General features: G+C 39.6%; 2 protein-coding genes across 6 annotated transcripts; one reads left to right on the top strand and one right to left on the bottom strand.

The window, feature by feature from the left end:
- Positions 1-571: 571 nt before the first annotated feature.
- On the top strand, positions 572-4,702 carry cisd2 (CDGSH iron sulfur domain 2). Its single transcript, XM_082535462.1, has 3 exons — positions 572-808; positions 3,297-3,511; positions 3,745-4,702. The coding sequence occupies exons 1-3, from the start codon at positions 706-708 to the stop codon at positions 3,832-3,834; spliced, it is 408 nt and encodes a 135-aa protein (XP_082391588.1). The 5' UTR covers positions 572-705; the 3' UTR covers positions 3,835-4,702.
- A 1,642-nt stretch (positions 4,703-6,344) lies between these two features.
- On the bottom strand, positions 6,345-20,469 carry LOC309707890 (sodium/hydrogen exchanger 9B2). 5 transcript variants are annotated; one of them, XM_082535458.1, is made up of 13 exons: positions 20,396-20,469; positions 16,910-17,083; positions 16,109-16,310; positions 15,794-15,964; positions 13,148-13,290; positions 11,012-11,139; positions 9,420-9,595; positions 8,845-8,951; positions 7,906-8,055; positions 7,610-7,718; positions 7,093-7,229; positions 6,774-6,996; positions 6,345-6,451 (listed from the first exon to the last, which is right to left on the bottom strand). In XM_082535458.1, exons 2-13 carry the CDS (start codon positions 17,030-17,032, stop codon positions 6,390-6,392), a joined length of 1,731 nt encoding a protein of 576 aa, XP_082391584.1. In that variant the 5' UTR covers positions 17,033-17,083; positions 20,396-20,469; the 3' UTR covers positions 6,345-6,389. The 5 variants fall into 5 exon arrangements, with proteins under 5 accessions (XP_082391584.1, XP_082391583.1, XP_082391585.1 ...); XM_082535457.1 differs by lacking the exon at positions 20,396-20,469 and adding an exon at positions 18,165-20,376; XM_082535459.1 differs by lacking the exon at positions 20,396-20,469 and adding an exon at positions 18,165-20,376 and having other exon boundaries at positions 6,813-6,996; positions 16,910-17,145.
- Positions 20,470-20,705: the final 236 nt, after the last annotated feature.

The following is a 20,705-nucleotide window of genomic DNA, read 5'->3' on the forward strand; positions in this document are numbered from 1 at the left end:
CACCACCTTGAGGGAGTCCAGCTCCATCCCCACAACATTGCTGGCCTTACGGATTAGTTTATTAAGTCTGTTGGCATCTGCGACCCTCAGCCTGCTCCCCCAGCATGCAACAGCATAGAGGATCGCACTGGCCACAACAGACTCATAGAAAATCCTCAGCATTTTCTGGCAGATGTTGAAGGACCTCAGTCGCCTCAAAAAATAGAGACGACTCTGGCCCTTCCTGTAAAGTGCTGTGGTGTTTTTAGCCCAGTCCAGTTTATTGTCAATGTGTACTCCAAGGTATTTATAGTCCTCCACAATGTCAACACTGACCCCCTGATGGTATCAGATTAAAAAATAGACTTCAGACTATAGTGCTTCTGTGCTGACTCTCTGACGAACACACACACACACACACACCTTTTTTTTTTAGAAAGTGCACATGAAATTGCAGAAGAAGCCATCCTCACGCAAAATTCAAGTTGTCCAATCGTAGACGACCAGGTCCTCGGACGCTGATTGGTCTGACGCCACCGTCACGTGCCATCGTTACGTGTATTCACAGAGACGTCTACGCTTCTTCTCGGTTCTTTCTACTTTTCATCAGAAGGGGCTTACGTACCGGCAAAAAAAAACTGCGCTTAGTAATGAACGCCGTGACATAAACGAAGCTCAGGAACTATTCAAGTCAAACACAAAAGCTCCTCAACCGAGCAATTCACAATGGTTTTAGAGACGATAGCAAAAATAATAAAAGTCCAGCTTCCAGCCTACCTCAAGAGGCTACCGCTGCCGGAGACCATCGGCGGATTTGCGAGGTTAACAGGTAATTAGCAGCTGCTGTGTTGAACTTCAGACAGTCCTGGGGTGATGAGTAGTAAACTCGTGGGAGACAGAGTTTTTTTACTCTAGCTAGCTGCTTCTTCAAACGCTGCTTTAGTAGTGTCGTGAAGAGCAGTCCTACAAAAACAGGGATTATGTCCCAGAGTGCTTCTTTGAGTCATGAAACAGCTAAGCGTAAATCTTTTGTGCTTGTCTGTGTGTGTGTCAAAGACAAAGTAATGACCTTACGGTCGTGCTTGTTGGTTGTTTGCGTCTGTTTGAATGTGCAAACACTCGTGATAATAACCACGAATTCGTTATAACTTTACAAACATTGTCTTTTTGTAAGTGAAGTCCTGTGAATGGTGTGATGCTAATTACCTGCATATCGCTTGTGTAAAAACGATTTTTCTTAATTGTCCTGCTCATTCGAGCACTGGCCAAACTGTAATTTTGTGAAAAGCAAGTTTTAAACACATTTGTTTTATTTTGCACCATATGATCATCTGGTGGCGCTCCTGCAGAAGTTTTTAAATTATTTTGAATAAATCATACAAATGCGTCTGAGACTCTCTCGGGGCCCGTTTTGCATACTAACCTACTACCCTGTGGTCCCAGCTGCGCTGACTTTCAGACTGTTCTGTGAACTCTTAACATCACACGTAGTATCTGCTGAACCAGTTTAACTGAGAACCGAAATGCTGAACTTTGGCAAGTCTTGCGCAGTTTAAATATAGGAACGGAAGAAGTAAACCAGGGCTTCGTGAAGTCAATTCAAAACTTGATCTTTTGAGCCAGCATAGATCATTGAAAAGTTTTGGATTTGTGGATGAGGACGTTTAAAGCAAGGCATGTGTAGTTATAATACTCCTGAGTCTGCCTGAAGGAAGCATGTGCAGTTGATACTCTTTGTAGTATCATGATAGCTTGACCACAACACAATGAAAGGCACACAGTGTCACATGCACCCTTTGGTAATGGCATTTACATCACTAGCTAACCCTTGTGGAGAAAGTAAAACATTAATGCCCATCTGAGAAGGCCTTCAACCAAAACCAACACTCTTCTTTTGGGAGATGGCGTTGGTTAACACTCACTGACAGGCATAATATTAGTGGTTTTAAGTTAAAGCCTAGTTATGAAGGCCCTGCTAACTGTCAGTTTGTCCTAAGCAGCAAAGTGGGTCAGTTCATATTAGATGACGGTGCATAGCCATTCTCCCACATGCAAAGACATCCCTTTTGAACTGTGTACAATTTGTTAAAAGGATTAAGGATTAGAAATGTCCCATTAGGCATCAGAATCCTTTTAACCCGCATAAAGGTATTATCAAAAGCTGGGGTCTGACACAGTGCTAATAGTGAAATTACACAGCTGTCTTTAATCCCGATTGTGTCTTCACCATGTATAATTTCCCCCAGGGATCAATAAAGTATTCTGATTCTGATGTATGGTGGAGCATAAGGCGGGTTTTCCCAGAGCACTTTTAAGGTCTCGGTGTGGCATTTCCCCTGGTAGCTGTTGGTGTGATATGACACTCGAGTTGGATCGAGTGTAATAATACATTAGTAATGCAGATCAGACACAAGCTATACAAGAAATGTGGATCCGAGAATCCACATTTTGATCCACATTTTTAGCGTGCATAAATCACTAAGATTTCTCTTATGCATTATTTATGCAAAATTATGCTTATAACTCCATACTGGTACTCAGGTTGTTGCACTCTGCTTATCGTGTTGTTTTATTACTTGTTATTCTTTTTCGTTAAACAAACCTATTCATTGATTACTTTTTAAAAACATTTCTGTTTGTTTTTTGTTTTTGTTTTTTTTTTCATTATTCTGTCTCTTCGCTCCGGGACCGTGTGTACATAATTTCGTTCCACCTCATGTTAACATGTGATGCAAATGACAATAAAGCTCCTTGAATAAATTACATATATGAGGCTTGACTGGCTCACTAATGAGTTCATCAGAATGAGGAAGAGTGTACGGAAATGCACACAGCACTGTTGAAGATGTGTTTTTGTCACACTTGACAGACAGTGCGAAATTTAGTTGAGGTCAGTTGATTAATATAACCCCAAATCACAATAGTAGTATAATTGTGTATTATGGCGTAAAGACCCCATAATGAAAGAAAGAAACCCAGACAATCACCCCTCCCCTCTCCACGAGCAAGCACTTGGTGATGGTGGGAAGGAGAAACCCTCTAAACAGGAAGAAACCCCCAGCAGAACCAGAAACACACTTGAAACGGTAGTGATAGAGTAAAAACGTTTCTTATGTATACATTGCATATGAGTACTAGTACTGGCTCATCAACATATATGATACATTTCCTGTCAGTTGGTTTCATCTCTAATCTGAATGGCCAGTAGTAAATGCCAGTTTTAGGACCATAGAATCCAGTTCAACATTGTATGCGTGTTTTTCTTCTTTAGCTAATGTGTGTATATGTGTATGTTGTTTATGCTATAATATCTATAGTGTCTGAGTGGCTCCGGTTGCTTCCTCTTCTGGGCATCTTGGCTTTGCTCGGTTATCTCACCATTCGCCCCTTTCTGCCTAAGAAGAAAAAGCAGAGGGACAGCCTGATCAATCTGAAGATCCAGAAAGAGAACCCAAAAGTGGTCAATGAGATAGACATTGAGGACCTGAACAGCGCAAATGTGTGTTACTGTCGCTGCTGGCGTTCCAAAACTGTAAGTCTGTTAGTATTTTCTGAAGTATACTGTTAGTAAATCTAAATATTGTTCACACAGACTGCAGGATACATTTCTGTATTATCCACATTATTATTATTATTATTATTATTATTATTATTATTATTATTATTATTGCTTGTGATTTATTGATAAACCCCTCTAGTTAAGCTGGGACAAGTGTTTGGGCATTTTACATCTTGCTGATCAGTTAATATTGTTTCCTGTTTTAGTTTCCTGTATGCGACAAGTCACACTTAAAGCACAACGAGCTGACTGGAGACAACGTGGGACCGCTCATACTTAAAAAGAAGATACTATAATTGACCACTGATCGGATTTTTTTCTCTAAACAGTTTTTCTTGCTCTTGTCTTGGTGTTATATTTACTTAAAAATAGAAACCACACTCTGTTTGAAAGCTACATTTGGGATACTTTAATGATAGTTTGCAATAAGGGAAGTTTTTAAAAAATAAAAAAAGAGTAACTTCGTTTTTGTGTGGGCCTTTTTGTTCATTGTTCACGTTTGTTGTTTAACAGAGGAGCAGTTTTATTTGACTGGGACCACTTTGAGGGGGAAACTTGAAACATAACTGCATAATTGCAGTGACTTTATGATGCATTTATCTAATGTGAGGCCATCAGGCGAGAGGTTTTGCAGATAAATGTCTGTTTAAATGGAGTCCTCAAAACTAGTCTGACCTTCCTTCATTTTGGATGATATTGGACAGCTTTTTTTTCCTTCTTTTTTCTTTAATTCCTTTATTTTGTTTGCTTCAGATATGTGTGCCAAATACTAACATTTCCATACTTAATGGATGTGACATATTTTAAGTTATTGTGTGTATGGGAAGCTACTTATTCTTTAAATCTGTTCTACTCATAGCCTTTAAATGTTGAGTTTTACATTTTGTATTCTGTTCTGTTGCCTTAATACATTTCAAACCACACAAGTAATTTCAAGATAAATCGTGTTTCACTAAACTTTCAAGGTTTGAAAATGTCTGTTTCCTTTGGCTTTTGTCATATCTGTATGAAGTTGTCTTGGAAATTTTTCTTCATTAATGACTATCAATAACAAATCTGCATTTTGTTTGTTTGTTTTTTACAGTATAACTGTTCATGAGCTTTGCAAGATAATGGTGTGAATTTATTCATGCTAGATGTAGAAATAAAGAGAATTTTGGCATCTTTAATGTTAAATTAATGAGATGTGTCTGCTTGTCACCTTTGGAAATAAAAGGTCTGTAAGGTTGTACTTAGAGAATGCTTTTTTTTTTTTTTTTTAAGCGGTTATGTTTATCATTTTAATATATATATATAATTTTTTTAAAGTCAGTTTTTCAGGCAATGGTGGTAATGGAAGGGAGCTACAAGAGTGTGTGACTTTTCAGAGGTGGACTTCATGCCAGTCCAACAAACATTGAGCTGTTAGTATTCAGAACAAGTCTTTTTATTGGCACTAGAAGGTTGAAGTTACCATAGTCAAAAATGATGTGGAAAAACCATCAGATTCACTAGACAACTGATAATTTTGGCCTTTTGGAAGCATAAATGTTGTTGGATCACCATTGATCTTCTCATATCATGAATGTCTACTAATTTTACAGCAGTCTAGTAGAGGCATTTGTTCCAGGCCCACACTGATGGCCTTACCCACAGATCCTCACTAGAAGCGCACCGCTAGTGTGACCAGAAAGGAAACTGCTCACACAACACTTTTGAATAATTTAAGCTTTTACTGCAGCAATGTTAAAGATGGACAATAAATTTACTTTTACATAGTATTTGGGTAAAATGGAAAAAAAATTTCATAAATAGCTGCTATTATGAAATCTTTTAAGTGAGGTCATATAAATTAAAGCAAAAGACATTTCATGTTACACCAGATACATTCTGCAATTAAAAAAAAAAAAAAAACTAAGAATACTGAATATGTCTGAAGGTTCTCAGTCATCCAGGTCATCGTAGATGGTCGCTCACAGTGGTCATAGATGTCCACTGTGAGCGACCATCTTTGAACAGAGGCGGGGTTTACGACACCAACTCTCTGCCATCTATAATCCAGTTTTGGACTGAACTGAAGAAGCTTCTCGGATGAGAGGTGAAACGTCTTCAAGCAACTTAAAGAAGTCCAGACGCTTTTCTTTGCAAGCTCCTTTGACTAAGAATACTGAAAAATCTATATTTCTTCTTCAATTATAAAATGTTGGATTCATACAGTTTTGCAGATATGGACATGATCACACTGGCTGACATTTATCAGCATCGTACTTAAACTAAAATATTATCAATTACACAAATCCTTCCCTGACTCTTTGCAAACTACGCAACTGATCTCACCATACTGACAGAGGGCTAATATGCATACACAAATCAAAGTAAACAAACACAGCATGAAGATGTAGGATGCCTAAAACTTGCATGTGGTTTTACAGTGTAGTCTACTCATAGCAATAAAAATTGCTTATCAACAACATCCCAAAACGTTCTCTGTCCCCCACGAAGAAAGCTGCTTTACTTTGACCTTTCAAGTCAAAGTAAAGTGCTTTCTTACTGGTAATCCAATCAAGAACAGTGGAAAAATTCTGGATTTAGTGAATATGACAAGATCCTTTTAAAAGTATAAACCATTTCTATACCTTGAAAACAATATTATTTTTTTTCCAGACAGTGCAATGTGGGTCATTTGTTTGCAGTGTTAGGCCTGGAAATCACCAGATGCTATAAATACAAAATGATTCACGTGTTCCTGCAGGACTGCGAACACAGAGAGCTGAACAACAGAGACACAGCGAGGGCCACTCGGTGGCCAAAGAGAAGTTCAAATATCTGAGGTGTGAGGAGTTTCTTTAATTCTCCTCTCTCACACTTGACATCAGAGTGTACTTTCATAGGTGACGGGAGTTTCATTGTCATCTTGATCTCCTGCTGCAGTGCCTAAGAAAGAGGAAGAAGAGACAGGGAGGAAAAAAATAATAAGAGTGAGAAAATGAAAGATTTAAAAAATGAAACTAGCTGCACTTTTTGCACTGTGAATAAATGTATTTACATGAACACAATACCACTGTTGTGTGCCTGTAAAAAATCGTGAAGCTGCTGAATGACACAGTGGCCCAAGCTATGCAAATCTTTATGTCATAAGGGTGTAGCAGGAAAAATATTAGGAAAGGAAAGGATACTCACTACTCAAACACACCTAGTTAGGTTAGCAAAGGTTGCTGAGCCGAGCTTGAATTTTCAAAAGAAAGACTTTACATACCTAGGAAGAAAGCTGATAAACTGGGTTTGACTCGCTCACCGCTGACTGGGTTCTCTGGCTTTTGCAGCAGGCGAGGGCCACACAGCCCTATGATAAGTGCACCTACAGGGGCTGTGAGAAGGATGGCGAGCACAGCCACAGTCAGCACGTCCATGCCGTATTTCTGCAGCTGCTTGTCATCCTTTGTCCTCGCCATGTCCAAAGCTGTGGATCCTATAGCTGCCTGACAGAGACAAGCCAAGATGCGGCACAACCCCACAGACTTCAAAGACATTTAATGCATATGCTTTTCATTCAAAGATTTGCTAAGGAGACATACCTGCACTGTTGCTTTAGGCATCCATGCTAGGGCTATGAACACTTTTTCCTTTATGCTAAAGCCCGCAAACAACACACAGACGAAGGTGAACCCCACTCTAACCAGCAGACCAATGAGGAGAGAGACGATACCCAGACCTAGAGACATGTAGAGGCAAAAGTCATACAAGGACAACAATATTATATGTACACCATATAAATCCCCCCCCCCCAAAAAAAAAAAAATTACTGCAAGAAAATTATGTGCAGTGTCATTTCAGCTGCACTGACTCATGCAAAACAAACATGTCATAAGTTATTTAGTAAACTGCTATAGCTGTAAAGTGCTAACAAAGACAGAGGGATTAGTATTTACAGGACGGGAAGAAGCATCATATCTCTCACATTGCCTCTTTTTTTGGGTTATGCAAATATATTTTCATACACAGAGTAATATTTGAATTTTTCACAGTGATAACAGCCATCTTGCTGTGGGTTATTTTGAAGGCTGTTTGTGTGTGTGTGTCTGTTTATCTCACCAACTGTGTGTCCCTCCAACTCAGAGACTCGAATCTCAGCTCCTATCAGTCCAAAGAGAAGAGGCTGAAACACATCCCACGCCCACCCTATCACTTCTTCCACACGTGCCTAAGGACAAAGAATGCAGGACATGTTCACTGTTCACATTTAATTATAATATATAACAACCAAGAAGTTTAAGAGAAATTAGGTCTAAGATTTTGGACAGTTAGCCTCGTTCAAATTCACCTCCAAAGTCAGAAAACTGCAAACAGACGTACTGATGTACTGTAGTTATTAGATGCATTATTTTTACCTTTTCTGTCCCCCAGCCGAGGCCAGCCAGGAATGCCAGCACCAAGGTGCACAGGCCTCCGGAGCCAGGAAAGCCTGCCACACCGCTGCCAAACACAGCAAAAACAGACAGACCCAGCACCAAGAAGGAACGCTTCATCACCAAGTGTTTCTAGAAGAAATAGTTAACAGTAGGTTTCTAGATAGCGAAAAGGATTACAATATGCATTATTTAACAAATAATAGCTCTAAGGTCTATAAGAAATCATTTGCAAAGAAGCTAGGACGTGTTGGTTCACAGCACTTTCACTTTTGATGAAGAAATAAATCCAATATGTAATCTAAAGCTACATAGTATCGAGGTTTTTAAACAACACATGCTGCCATTGAGATGACAGTAAGAGTCCTTGGGCTAAACTGGCCTGCTTAGTCCAAATATGTCCCCAGTAAAAACATGTGGCACATTCTGATGTAAAAAGGGCAAAATGAGCACATTAAAAATAAAACCTTTCACATCTGATACTTTTTCAGTTCACTTTTTCAATTAACAGGGTTAAAATCTGCAGTTTTATTCTTATTATGTTTCCTATTCACACACTACCCCAAACTTTTTTATGGAAAAAGGGTTATACTTTTGTGGAGATATCATCTGAATTTCAGGAGCGGGACCACTCCTCCTTCATGCCCCCTCTGGCCTCAGGCTATAAAAGCCCCCCTTCTCCAACACCCACTGTTCTCATTTTCATGCTCCACCCTGCCCCCCGCCCCTTTTTTTCTTTACTCTCTTCCTTTCCTCCCTTTATTTCTCCTTAGTACAGAGAGCCGTCGCCAGTCCCCTTCAAGGCCTTCCCCAAACCGCAGCACTAGTCACACTCCCTCATCCCTCATTGCTCATCGTTACCAAGGGAGTGGTCCCTGCTAGTGAATTATCCATACAAGCTTTTCCTGGCTGTTACTTTACCTGGTCAACACTAGGGAAGTACTGGATGAGAAAACCAAGAAGAATCCCAGCAACCATCCCTCCTGCCACCTCCAGCACCCCCCTGAGGAGGTTGTACCAAGTTGAACCTAGAAGAATCAATCAAAACAAACATTTGTGAAATTGTGAATTTCTAAAATATTTTAATTTGCCAGTTCAGAAACAAGTCTCTCTAACTAATGCAGCTTAATACAGAAGCCAGCAAACACTCAAAGTATATACTTTACACTTTCTTACACTTTATTTAGTGTAAGGAAGGCTTAACATGTTGGACATTTTGGCATCTACAGTTTGAGTGCTGTTGAATTACACCACAATAGAAAGAGTGTTGCAGCAATACAAAGGTAACCCTGTAAAAAATTCAGATTCTGCCATATATAATGAACTGGTGCCAGAACTCTGTATTAAGAGTAATCAGCACGCTCACACCCTCTGGTGACATCTTTACAAACTACAGCAAAAAGTTATTTTCTTCTATGTGTTTCTCTTCGGGAGATAAGGTGCTGTTGTGTGTCAAAGGCAAAACCACACATGTAAACGCACAGAGCAGAGATTACCTGTGGCAAAGGCCATGCCCAAGCATGTTGTGAATCCTGTGATCGCAAGAATGTCATCAAAGCTGCCTGCAGCCATCAGCAGGGTGGGGATGCCCTTCTCTACACCGTAACCGTCCTTCTGCAGCAGGAGCATGGAGGGAACCACCACTGCTGGAGACACAGCTCCTAGCACGAAGCTGCAACGTGGAGAAGATAGAGGGTTCATTTATTCACTGATAAATGAAAAACTGAGCAAGCTTTACAAACATTTGGTAAGAATTTATTATATCATAGTTAATAAATAGTAAATCAGTTTTTAAGCAAACAAATAGTTATTGTATTGTGAAGAAGATGACATTATAATAGATTGTTTTTTGTCTGCTAATCATTAACAATTTAAAACTTGCCTGTATGTCATTAGTTTGTGTAATAATTATTTATTTTAAGAAACATATTCTGTTCTTGTATCAATGCTCATAAAATGCATTTAAACCACACGATGATACTAAACATGTTAAATAATATAATAATTGATCATGATAATCAGACATTACTTTACTTTTATAGTAATTGTGTTACTGTTCAATTGAGAAACATATTGCCTAACATTTATTTAGCTATACATTTACCATTTAACAATGTTTATTATGACGTCTTACCATTTGGGTAGAAGCAAAAGGAAAAGTTTGAGCTGACTAATGTAAAGTGGAATTAGTAGAAAAAGATTTCTGTGGTTATGAACAGCTAACAGGGCCTTCTTTCTACTAAGTCATCCATTAACCACAACATGCAACACAAGAAGAACAAGCTATCTAGATGTAAAATCAGAGCTTCTTGTTTTTTTACAAATACTAATGCTCCACTTAATACCCTCAATGCTGATGAAGCAGATATGCATCTTATTTAAATTTCAGTTTTTGTGCTGTTCTTCATGTAAACATGTTCCTTATAACTGCAGTGTTTTGGTTTCTTTTTTGGTTTTTTTTGCAGTGTTAGGTTTAATTTTTCACAAAGTAAGATTTGACCTTCACTCAGCTCTCTAATTTCTCATGGACCCAGAGAGCTAAGTGGTCACATAATCCAAATATGAATATAACACAAAGTTAAGTTGCAGGTAAAATCCAGACAAAAACAGGACAAAGTCTGGTTCATTGGGCCCTAGTCACACAGGCCTTGACACCAATCAAGGACTTCCTAGCAGCTACCAGTCGCTGGGATTAAAATGTCTATTCCCTGACTAAGAAGATTTAAAAGTTGTGCCTTTTGAAATGTGATGGTCTCAGTAGCAATGGACAATCATCCTCCCTTTCTGGTTTGTTCCAGGCTTTTTTTAATGTTTCACTACCACTTGGCAAGTAGTTTGCAGCAATGTCAACATCTTTCATGCCAGTTACAGGTAGCCATGTCAATCTGCTAGCGATCACAGCAATTTCTGGGGCAGCACCTTCTTTGCGACCGATTTCACCCAGCGAGTCACCAAATACAAATTTTGTGTTTGTGACACACCTGGGGATCACGAATGAAACAGTAATTTTAAAGTATGTGTATAGATTTGCCATAGACATCAATCAATGGTGATTTTGGTTATGAAGTGAGAGTAGTGTTGTATTTACCCAAGGATGAAGGCCCACACCCAGGGCAAGCCCATGAGGAAGTGAGAGATCACAGCTACGGTGCAAGCCTCTATCAAGCACGGCCCAGCTGCCACACGTATACACACAGCTTTTAGTTTCCTTAGAGCCTGATAACAGACACACACATCAAACAAGTTATTAGGTTCTGCACATCACTACAAAAAGCTTTAACAAGCATATTTAGTAGTACTGAATGATGAGGTAAATAACTGACTAAAACATGAACAGATTCTTCCTGTCATTTCTTAACCTCCGAGGACCTGGCATCCACATATGTGGACATCACATTTTGGGTTCTCTAGACCAAAATACTAAATTTTGCTGTACAAGGGCTAGAGATGGACCGATCCGATATTACGTATCGGTATCGGTCCGATACTGACCTAAATTACTGGATCGGATATCGGAGAAAAATAAAAAATGTAATCCGATCCATTAAATATCACGAAAGCACCTCACAAAACTTGCAACACGCCGTAACTCACCTCAGGTTAGCACGTCGGAGCAGTATGCATCACGTGATAGAGCGGCTGTGGCATGCGGGGGTGGTCTGGATAGCATTTGGAGCTTCGCTAGCAACCTGGCATTTCATCTCCGACAAAGTTATCCCGAGAGAAGTAAAGCAAGTGTGTAAGTCCATCTCTGAATGTTTGTAAAGCATTCCTGCGTTAAGCTTAGCAAACGATATATGGAGCGACTGCCTCTTCTTGCTGCTACTTCAATCATGAAACTGCTTAACGATCAGCTGATCGGCTTTTCTGTCGCAAGTCCGTGTCTCTAGTTTGCTTTTGGCCCACTTTGCACCAGAAAGAGGAAACCAGCGGCTGAACAACAGCAGCACGTTTAAGCTTGATCAGCTGTTGTTAGAATTTATTTAATATTACTTTCTACACCAGGATCTTTTTCTACGTAGCTGACGGCTGGTAACTGTGCAGGGGCGGATCTAGCAAAGTTTAGCCAGGGGGGCCGATAGGGCATTAACAGGGAAAAGGGGGCACAAAGACATACTTTTCTTTCTTATTCTCATTTAAAATGTCTAGCTTTTAATAAATAATTATCTGACACCCAAAGTTTTAATTTGATGCAAAATGAATAGAAGTCCATTACTGTATATAGTAACTATTAAGTCTAATATATATACCCTAGTAAGCTATACTACTTTTTCCTTTGGGAAGGTACCATCTGTGCAGTCTGCAATTTTGTTGAAGAAAGATGTTGAATCTATTTAATATTTCTTGAAAAATAATTGATTTCTGTGCATTTTTTTTTCACACTGCATCAAATTAAGGTTGATTACGGCGATTAAGCATCATGAGGTGGAGCGTGAGGGGTGGTTCCCTATTTTTTATTTATTTATTTTTGTTGTTGCTGGGAGTTGGAACCCTATTAGTTAGGTTGCTTAATATTTATGCTAAGTACTCTTTAAAATACCAGAATAGGGAGGATGGTGTAGGTTTAAGTTTATTAGATTGATCAGTATTGCTGTACTATGAAATATTTTTTTTTGCATACAGGTATAACAGAATAGCTTTAGTGTAGTTGTTGTTTTAAACTTGAGTATGAACTTATACAAAATGCAGCAAGATATTTAAAAAACAGTTTTGTTGATTAAAAAACACCATATCGGATTCATATCGGTATCGGCAGATATCCAAATTTATGATATCGGTATCGGTATCGGACATAAAAAAGTGGTATCGTGCCATCTCTAACAAGGGCCTGATATCCACTTACGAGGACATTATACTACCACCGTTTTATCGAAATTTAAAGCGAATGTCCTCATATGTGGATCTCATTTTTCTCAGAAACAAAAATTAGGTAAAAAACACAAAACTTTTTATTCTTTGTTTTTACGTTCATCAGGTCCCAATCAGCCCAAATGGCAAAGAGAAATTAAAAATGCATGCCATGAAAGAGTTTAGGCCTTAGAAGGTTTAATTAACTCTTCTTTTAACTACTTTAACCACTTCAACCAATGAATTGCACCAATTCAAACCAGTGAGAATTTGCACCAGTATAACAATGGCATGTGAAAAGAGATGAGATTAACATATAATTACTGTATTTCTACCTCTCAATGCTGATGTTAAGCTTCTATAGTATCTAGCATACCGTGGGATCCAACCCTAGACCAGCTCTGGCCAGAATGACAGCCAGAGCAATGTTCCTGAGAGATGCAGACCATTTGAAGTCAATGTACACCCCATCTGTAACAACTGGAATGTTCCTCAGCAGGAAGCCCATGAGCAGCATACCTGCAGCAAAGCACAAGTGAGGGTGAGAAAGAGGAAAGCTGATCCTTATTACCATTAAGGTTTGTTTATTCTTTGAAGCTTTCTTTCATGTTGCTACAGAGAAAAAAAAAACACAAGCTCACCAGTTGCTTTTTGAACACAGGGTGTTAGAATCAGATACTCTGCAAACTGTGAATGTTGAAACCCTAACACCAGAGGTTTCAACAATCCACAACCTCTTCTAAAACTTCTTGACTCGGATAATTGTTCGAGTCAAACAATGCAACATTAGTATTAATTAATTATCTATCTAAAAAAGCAGTAGAAAGGTTAGATTTCGGATCTACAGAGAAAGTCTTATGCTATAATAAGTGGGGAAAAAAACATATGATGCACATATTCTAATGGGTTGCCAGACAAATATTCTACCATGGAAGCTAAGCACCATCCTCTAAATTTTATAACAGCATTCTAGTTAGTGGTTTATTGAAAGACTAGACAAACCAGAAACCTCAAAAATTAACACCTAACTGTTAGGCAAAGCTCCTTTTTGAAGACTTACTGAAAATGAAAATGAAAAAACATGAACGAGATGTTTAGAGATGCAAACTTCTACCCCTCCCTATAATGTTATCAACTAAACAAGGAGTGGTTACAGTTTCCTTGATATTTATCAAGGAAATTGATCAAATGAGAGAGTCACATCACATCATGACAATGCACAGTGCAAATAACACTTCTGATGATCAGCACGTTTTCACCCCCTGAAAACTAGCAGCACAATTGGCATATCTTTTCAAGCCAAAGGTGCCACAATAATCTTTGCTGTGTAAAAATACAACAAAGAGATGCAAAACACAAAAAATCCAGAACATCAACGGATAACATGATTTTTAACTTTTCACATGGATAAACTTACAGTAACTTGACAAGCTCATGCAAATTAAAAGTTTCTCAAAGAAATTCAACCTTAGTCCTAGATGATGGAGAACAGAGGTGGGGAACTCCAGGCCTCAAGGACCAGTGTCCTGCAGGTTTTAGATATCAACCTGGGTCAACACACCTAAATCAATGACTAGTTCATTACCAGGCCTCTGGAGAACTTCAAGACATGCTGAGGAGGTAATTTAGCCATTTAAATCAGCTGTGTTGGATGAAGGACACATCTAAAACCTGTGGGACACCAGCCCTTGAGGCCTGGAGTTCTCCACCCCTGATGTAGAACGTCACGTATAATAAGAAGTATTCAGTTTTCAATTTAAAGGTTCAGGTTTTTTGGTATTGTTTTGTTTTTTTCTAAACACGCAGAAATATATACCGTCACCTGACTTCCCTCTCACCCACAGCAGGGATCATCACTCATCAGTTGACCTCGCTGTTGCCAACATACAAACAACGACAAAGCTTTAACACAGGACTTTTTTTCAAAAAGCTTCTAGATAAAAATATACAGACAGCACTGCAGCACTACTAGGTCTTACTCCCCAGCAAGAGCTCAGTTCAGAGAGTGAAGCAAACCTCTTTTTGTATAGTTCAGTGAGCTGCAGGATGAGTTGCCCAGATTGAGAATGAGCACCATGTGAGATAAGAACATGAGGTTATTACAGGAACAGCCATACTGCCACCTTGCATTGCATAATCATGTATGAGTGTCCTTGGAAATGCGGTTTTTAGAAACTTTACCTGCATGCTGACATAACTGCCAACAGTTTAACAAATACTGATGTCTATCATGCACAAAAAAAACAAAAAACAAAAACAAATAACAAGGTTAATACCCATTTGTAGGCAGCAAAAATCCATTAAGGCAGCCTGTTAGCAAATGCTCATGGCATGTATGCACTTTTATGTCATAAATGACACAGTGCTCCCATCATTATCAATAAGTGAACCCATCATTAAAACTGTATGTGCTTTACAAATATGGAAGTTTAACAATCACAAATCTAACAACTAGGCATGCACCAATGTTTAAAATGACAATCTTTTTTTCAGTTCAATTTTATTTTATTTATATACATTGAAATAACAACAACAGTCCTTATATTCTAAGGTAAAGACCCCAACAAGACAAAAACCTCAACAACGACAAACGCCTATGAGCAAGCATTTGGAAACAGTGGGAAGGGAAAAACCCCTTTTAACAGGAAGAAACCAGGACCATGACTGGGGTTGAGGTTTCACTTTCTTTTATGTTAACCCCTATTGTTTGAGAGAAACAAAAAACAGTGTGATAAAAAGCGTTTAGCTGCATGAGGAAGAACACCGGATGCCCTTCACGATCCAGTCCCAATGGGATTTGTGTTTGATTCTAGTTTTCAAAGTCGTTATCTTTTACTTCTTGGGCAAATCTGTACACCACTACACTATGGAGCAATGCCAATGTCAGTTAACATGGCTAATATCAGTTAGAACTATATATCACTCTGATGGATAAATCTGTGTAGATATATATGGACTAAATACTTAGATTAACATGCCAGTGTCACCATAAAAAGTCAAAGCACCAGATTTTCTCTCTTACCAAGGAGTGGTGGGAAAGGTGGAAGTTTGGGCAGACGAATGAGAGACACCAATTTTCCACCAACAACTGCACAGATGAAGAGTATTGTAATGCCAAAGAGGTTTCCTCCTGGGAGACATTCATCCTCTGTGATTGACCAAACCACTCCAAAGAGCACAACTGCCAAAAGAACTAGAGAGAACAGGGAATTATGGGGCTGCATTTCTCAGGTAGTTCAATAACTACTGTATACTCATGATCTGCAGTTTTTACACATTCTTGGATGGAAACATACAACAAATGTGCTTTGGAGGACAAATCAGCCTCCTTTTTTACCTTTGGTAATAAGGGAGGCGAGAAAGCCTCTTGGCGGACAGGGGCAAAATCTTCGCAGCAAAGGACAACAGACCACTGGTGGATCTGTGTTGGTACCGGCGTCCACTACGGGGTTACGAGGAATAAAATAAGTGGTCTCCTCTGTTACATTTGGACTTGAGCAGCGACGTACCACCACCTGGATCTGGTTCACATTTAGGTGCTTTAAAAGAAGGATCACGACATGGAGTAGAGCAGGTCAGTGTTCACACAAACTGTTCTGCTAGATGACATAGCATATTTCTAAAGGCAGTGCATAACAGATGACAAATAAATATGAAATGTGCAGATTAGTGTGCAAATTCAAATTTACTGCTCAACTCCACAACTCGTCATAACATATAGTATAATAACATAAGCATAAATACAGCATTAACATAACTAGCTAAATAGTGGCACGTGTTTCTGGATTATATTTACTATGTCTTATTTTGCACATCTTCAGTCAGAAGGATACCAGCAGTTTTACAGAGGCATGCCATATCCTAAGTTTACAGACTGCTATACACTTGTGAAATGAACGCCAAAGTGATATGCCCTATAAACTGATAACAATTTCACAGAGTTGCTCAAGGGGTTATGTTGGCTCAAAGTTGGGAGAATTCCTTGAACTGGTTTACAATTCTTTCTCAGAGGAAAAATTAAAAGAAAAAAAAAACATCAATAAGGCGACGGTATTAATTTTAATGAACAATATATACAACATAGAATCATTAAACAGAACAACAGGTGCAAAAAATTATTAGCAGTAAAATACTAAACCTCCACATGGTTTGGCACAGGCAAAGGAATTCTGTCCAATAGTGGGCTGGGAGCTGGACTAGGCACTGGACTGGGTGCAGGACTCAGGTCCGGGTTTGCAGGTTTGTGCTGGGTGTCCTCCATGGCGGTTGCCTACAATCTTTCTGGTCCACTCTTGTATCACAAGACATCAAGCTGAGGGGTGGGGTTAGCCATCAGTGGGCTGTTCTTTTACTTTTCTTTTGGCATATCCACCTCTATCCACAGGTTTCCATTCATACAATAGGTTTTTATCAGTAAGAAAAAACAAACAGTATCAGTGGTGCTGGTACAAATATTGACATAATGTGAAATGATATGGTTAAATCTCCTACATGCGCATAATTGACTAAACACACGAGTGTTTGGTGTTTAAAAGAAATGGATTTCATTACATTTCACAAATACTGCATAGTACAAGCTATAACGTGTGCAAGCAGCGATTTATCAGGCTAATACACAGGTGGACACATGGGACTGTTGAGGAGAGCTGCTGTAACCTCCACATCAGTCCCAGTCTCTCGCTCTGTGTGCTGTATGTACTTAGGGTTGCCAACTCCCTGAAAAATAAATAAGGGACACCTCGTGGCCAGGGCCGGGCAACCCAGTTGTCTTCACCCTTCCCAGTGTGGTAGCTCTTTTTTTTGTGTGTGAAATTATTTTTTAACCATTTGACTTGAATTTGATTTAAGCAGATGCATATTCTTTGTGATATGACCATATGGGAAACAAATGATCATTTAGCCATTTATTTTTAGCTCAAAATGACAACATTAACACAGTAAAACAGGTCTCTTTCTTAAACAGAAGCCTGTCATGCTTAGCTTTTGAGGATATAAGTAAATCTTTCTTTAAAAGAACTCTGTCCTGCTTAACTTAAAATTATATAAATTAATAGAAAACAATAGAACAAAATCATTCTTGTAACTGTGCACATTTAGTGCATTTAGTACAATTGGCTTCAGTTGAGGTATTATTTCAGCTTTTCTAAAGCTAATCAGGTTTGTAAACCCACTTGTTCCCATGATTACGCATCATAACTCATCATCATTATTCATCTATGTATTACTTTTATGTATTAGTGATCTATTTGTTGTAATCATCTATCCTTGCAGTTGTTTATTACACAAAATAAGTTATATTATCACACTTCTGGCCACATAGCGCTGATATTCACTGCACATGCCCATATTAACCTTAACCAGAGGGTTTAAACAACAAACCAGTGTTTACATACCATATCTGCTTCTGCCGTGGCCTGGTGGACAAGAAATTGGTTAAGGGTTCCCCGAGCTTTCACGCCCCTCATGTTCTTCATGTGCCCACCACTAGAAGCATGCCTATGGAAAAAGTGCGCCGGCACACAGTGCAGTGCGCTTTAAAGGTGTTATGGTGTATTTTCCCAGCCAGGTGTTTCCCTTTTCCCATTCCTCCCAGTACTTTTGCAGCCTATTTTTCTTTCTCTGAGCGAACAAACATTGCTGCTCTAATGCTGGGCTTACACTGTGCGATTTTTGGCCCATTTTGAACCGATTTTTGAGTCGTGCGACCGATTTGGTGATCGGCCCGATTTTGGCCTTCATCGTGCATCGTGTAGTATACGTGGGGTAACGAGAAGCGATTAACACCTCGAGCAGCTCCCGATCATCAATCGCTCGTGAGCCGCTCACACTGCTCACGCGCAAACACGTAAACGTCGGTGAAAAAGACGGAGCAGCACGGCTGTGCAGCGTGTGATCTGGACACAAGCGATGGAGGCACAACTTGTAGAACTTTGGAAAGCTCATCCGAGCCTTTTCGATGTGGCATCACAAAATTATCACGACCACAACAACCGTGAAAATAGTTGGATTTACACTGCTGCTCAATCACAGCTGCCTGATCATGTTTTTTATTAGCAATTTAGCAAAGTTGATGGTAGTGGTGTGTCTGTGTGAGTGAAAGACAGAGAGAGCGAGCGACAGATTTTCTGTTATAACCTTCATGTTATGGAGGCACAGTGTGAGCACTCAGGTCGCATCAGAGCATCGGGCCGTATAGTGTGAGACCCTGCATCGTGACCTACCAACTTCTAACCCCTGCGAGTCAATCGTGCAGTTTGAGCAGGAGCTGAATAACGCGACTGAAAAAAATCGCACAGTGTCTGCCCAGCTTTAGGTGTACTGTCGTCCGAGACTTGCACCGCAGAGTCGGCGTTTGTTTCCCTGTTGGCCATGCTTCTTGTTGTGGTCATCTGTTGTCTTCCGGTATTTTCTCCGTAAGCGACCTTTCATCGACCAATGAGATGAGCGGTAATCTGAATTGTCATACTCGAATTGTCATAAGTGTGCTGTCAGCTCATTGGTCACAAAGCAGGAGAGGGGCTGGGAATTATGCTTTCCAACAAAGCGTTAATTCTATTAACATTTATAGACTACTTTTGATTCTCACTGTATTACGGGACAAAGTGCGTCCCTTATTAGCTCAACACGGGACGTGTGCTTTTGTTTCTAAATACGGGACGATTCCGTATTTTAAGGGACGGTTGGCAACCCTATATGTACTATAAAAATGTGAGTGACTTGTCAACGTTTGTGTATAACAGTGTATAACATTAATATGGTGTTTTGGTGGTTACAAGTACCACATACACAGGAACGCCAAACAGACGCTACTACAATGTTTTGAAACTTGCTTTTAGCGAGCGACAGACGTCCTGTTAATCCAATTGTAAGCAAACCCCGCTAATCAATGCTTACAGCTACACCATATGGCACAGTAGCTAGCGTTAGCTCAAGTAGGTAGGTTACAGAGCGCGGATGCTAAAGCAAGTAGGTTAACGTGCAGCTGTCAACGGCAACAACCCGCTCGCACTGGTATCACTAAACCTAGTTTGTCAACTATCGCCAGCAAATCTTCGAGATATAGGGGTGTATCCATGTTTCATTCACTGTAAACACGTGTATGGCCAAAGCACAGAAGAAACTTTTGGCCATACTATTCAATTGGTTTCACTAGCTGTGGTTCCATTATCAGACATGACCCACTCCTGGGTGTGCACTATCGCCAGCTACCACCGCTCCTTCCGCCACTAGCTATTTTTTCGTTTAATATGGGAGCGTTTCGCAAATATCTGTGGATTACAGCGTTTAGGCTGTGTACAATGTCCTACTGCTAAAGTCAAACAACGACCCTAATTTCTTTAAACGTTAAATTGACGGCCGAGGTTTTCTAACTTCGGTTTATACAATCAAGCTGGATTTTACTTTTCAGTCAACTGGACCAGCAAGTATGGGGGCTAGTTTAATCTCCACCACCCTGACAGCTGGTTCTTGTCCGATATTTGATGTCCTACTGTCCAGTAGCTGCTTATGCCTGTGTACCGCCTACTAAAAGCTGACAGTGCACCCAACCTTTTATGCAGATAGCTAGCAAGCGACCGCCTCTGACAAAAATTACCTATAATTATAGAAGAAAAAACGCGCTCACCTCATATCGTAAACACCAGAGCATGCGGGCTGTCTGTGGCAGCTTTTCTCGTAGGCCTGCAGCAGATGCACCAGCTGGTACATGAGGAATGAGGCGGATTAGTGACTGCCAAGCAAGTATGTAGCGTCCACAACGGTGCATGGAGAACTTGGGTTACTTGGAAAACTGGTTTGCTTAACATCTTGCACATAGCTTTTGTTTCACTATTATGCACAGAGTAATGCACAGTAATGGAAAACGGGAAAGGTTTAAAGTTGATTACACACTTCTGTACATTATATATAGTTTGAATTTAGGATGACAAATATAT

The sequence above is a fragment of the Aulonocara stuartgranti genome (genome assembly GCF_965226115.1).
Source record: "Aulonocara stuartgranti genome assembly, chromosome: 6".
Taxonomy (NCBI): domain Eukaryota; kingdom Metazoa; phylum Chordata; class Actinopteri; order Cichliformes; family Cichlidae; genus Aulonocara; species Aulonocara stuartgranti.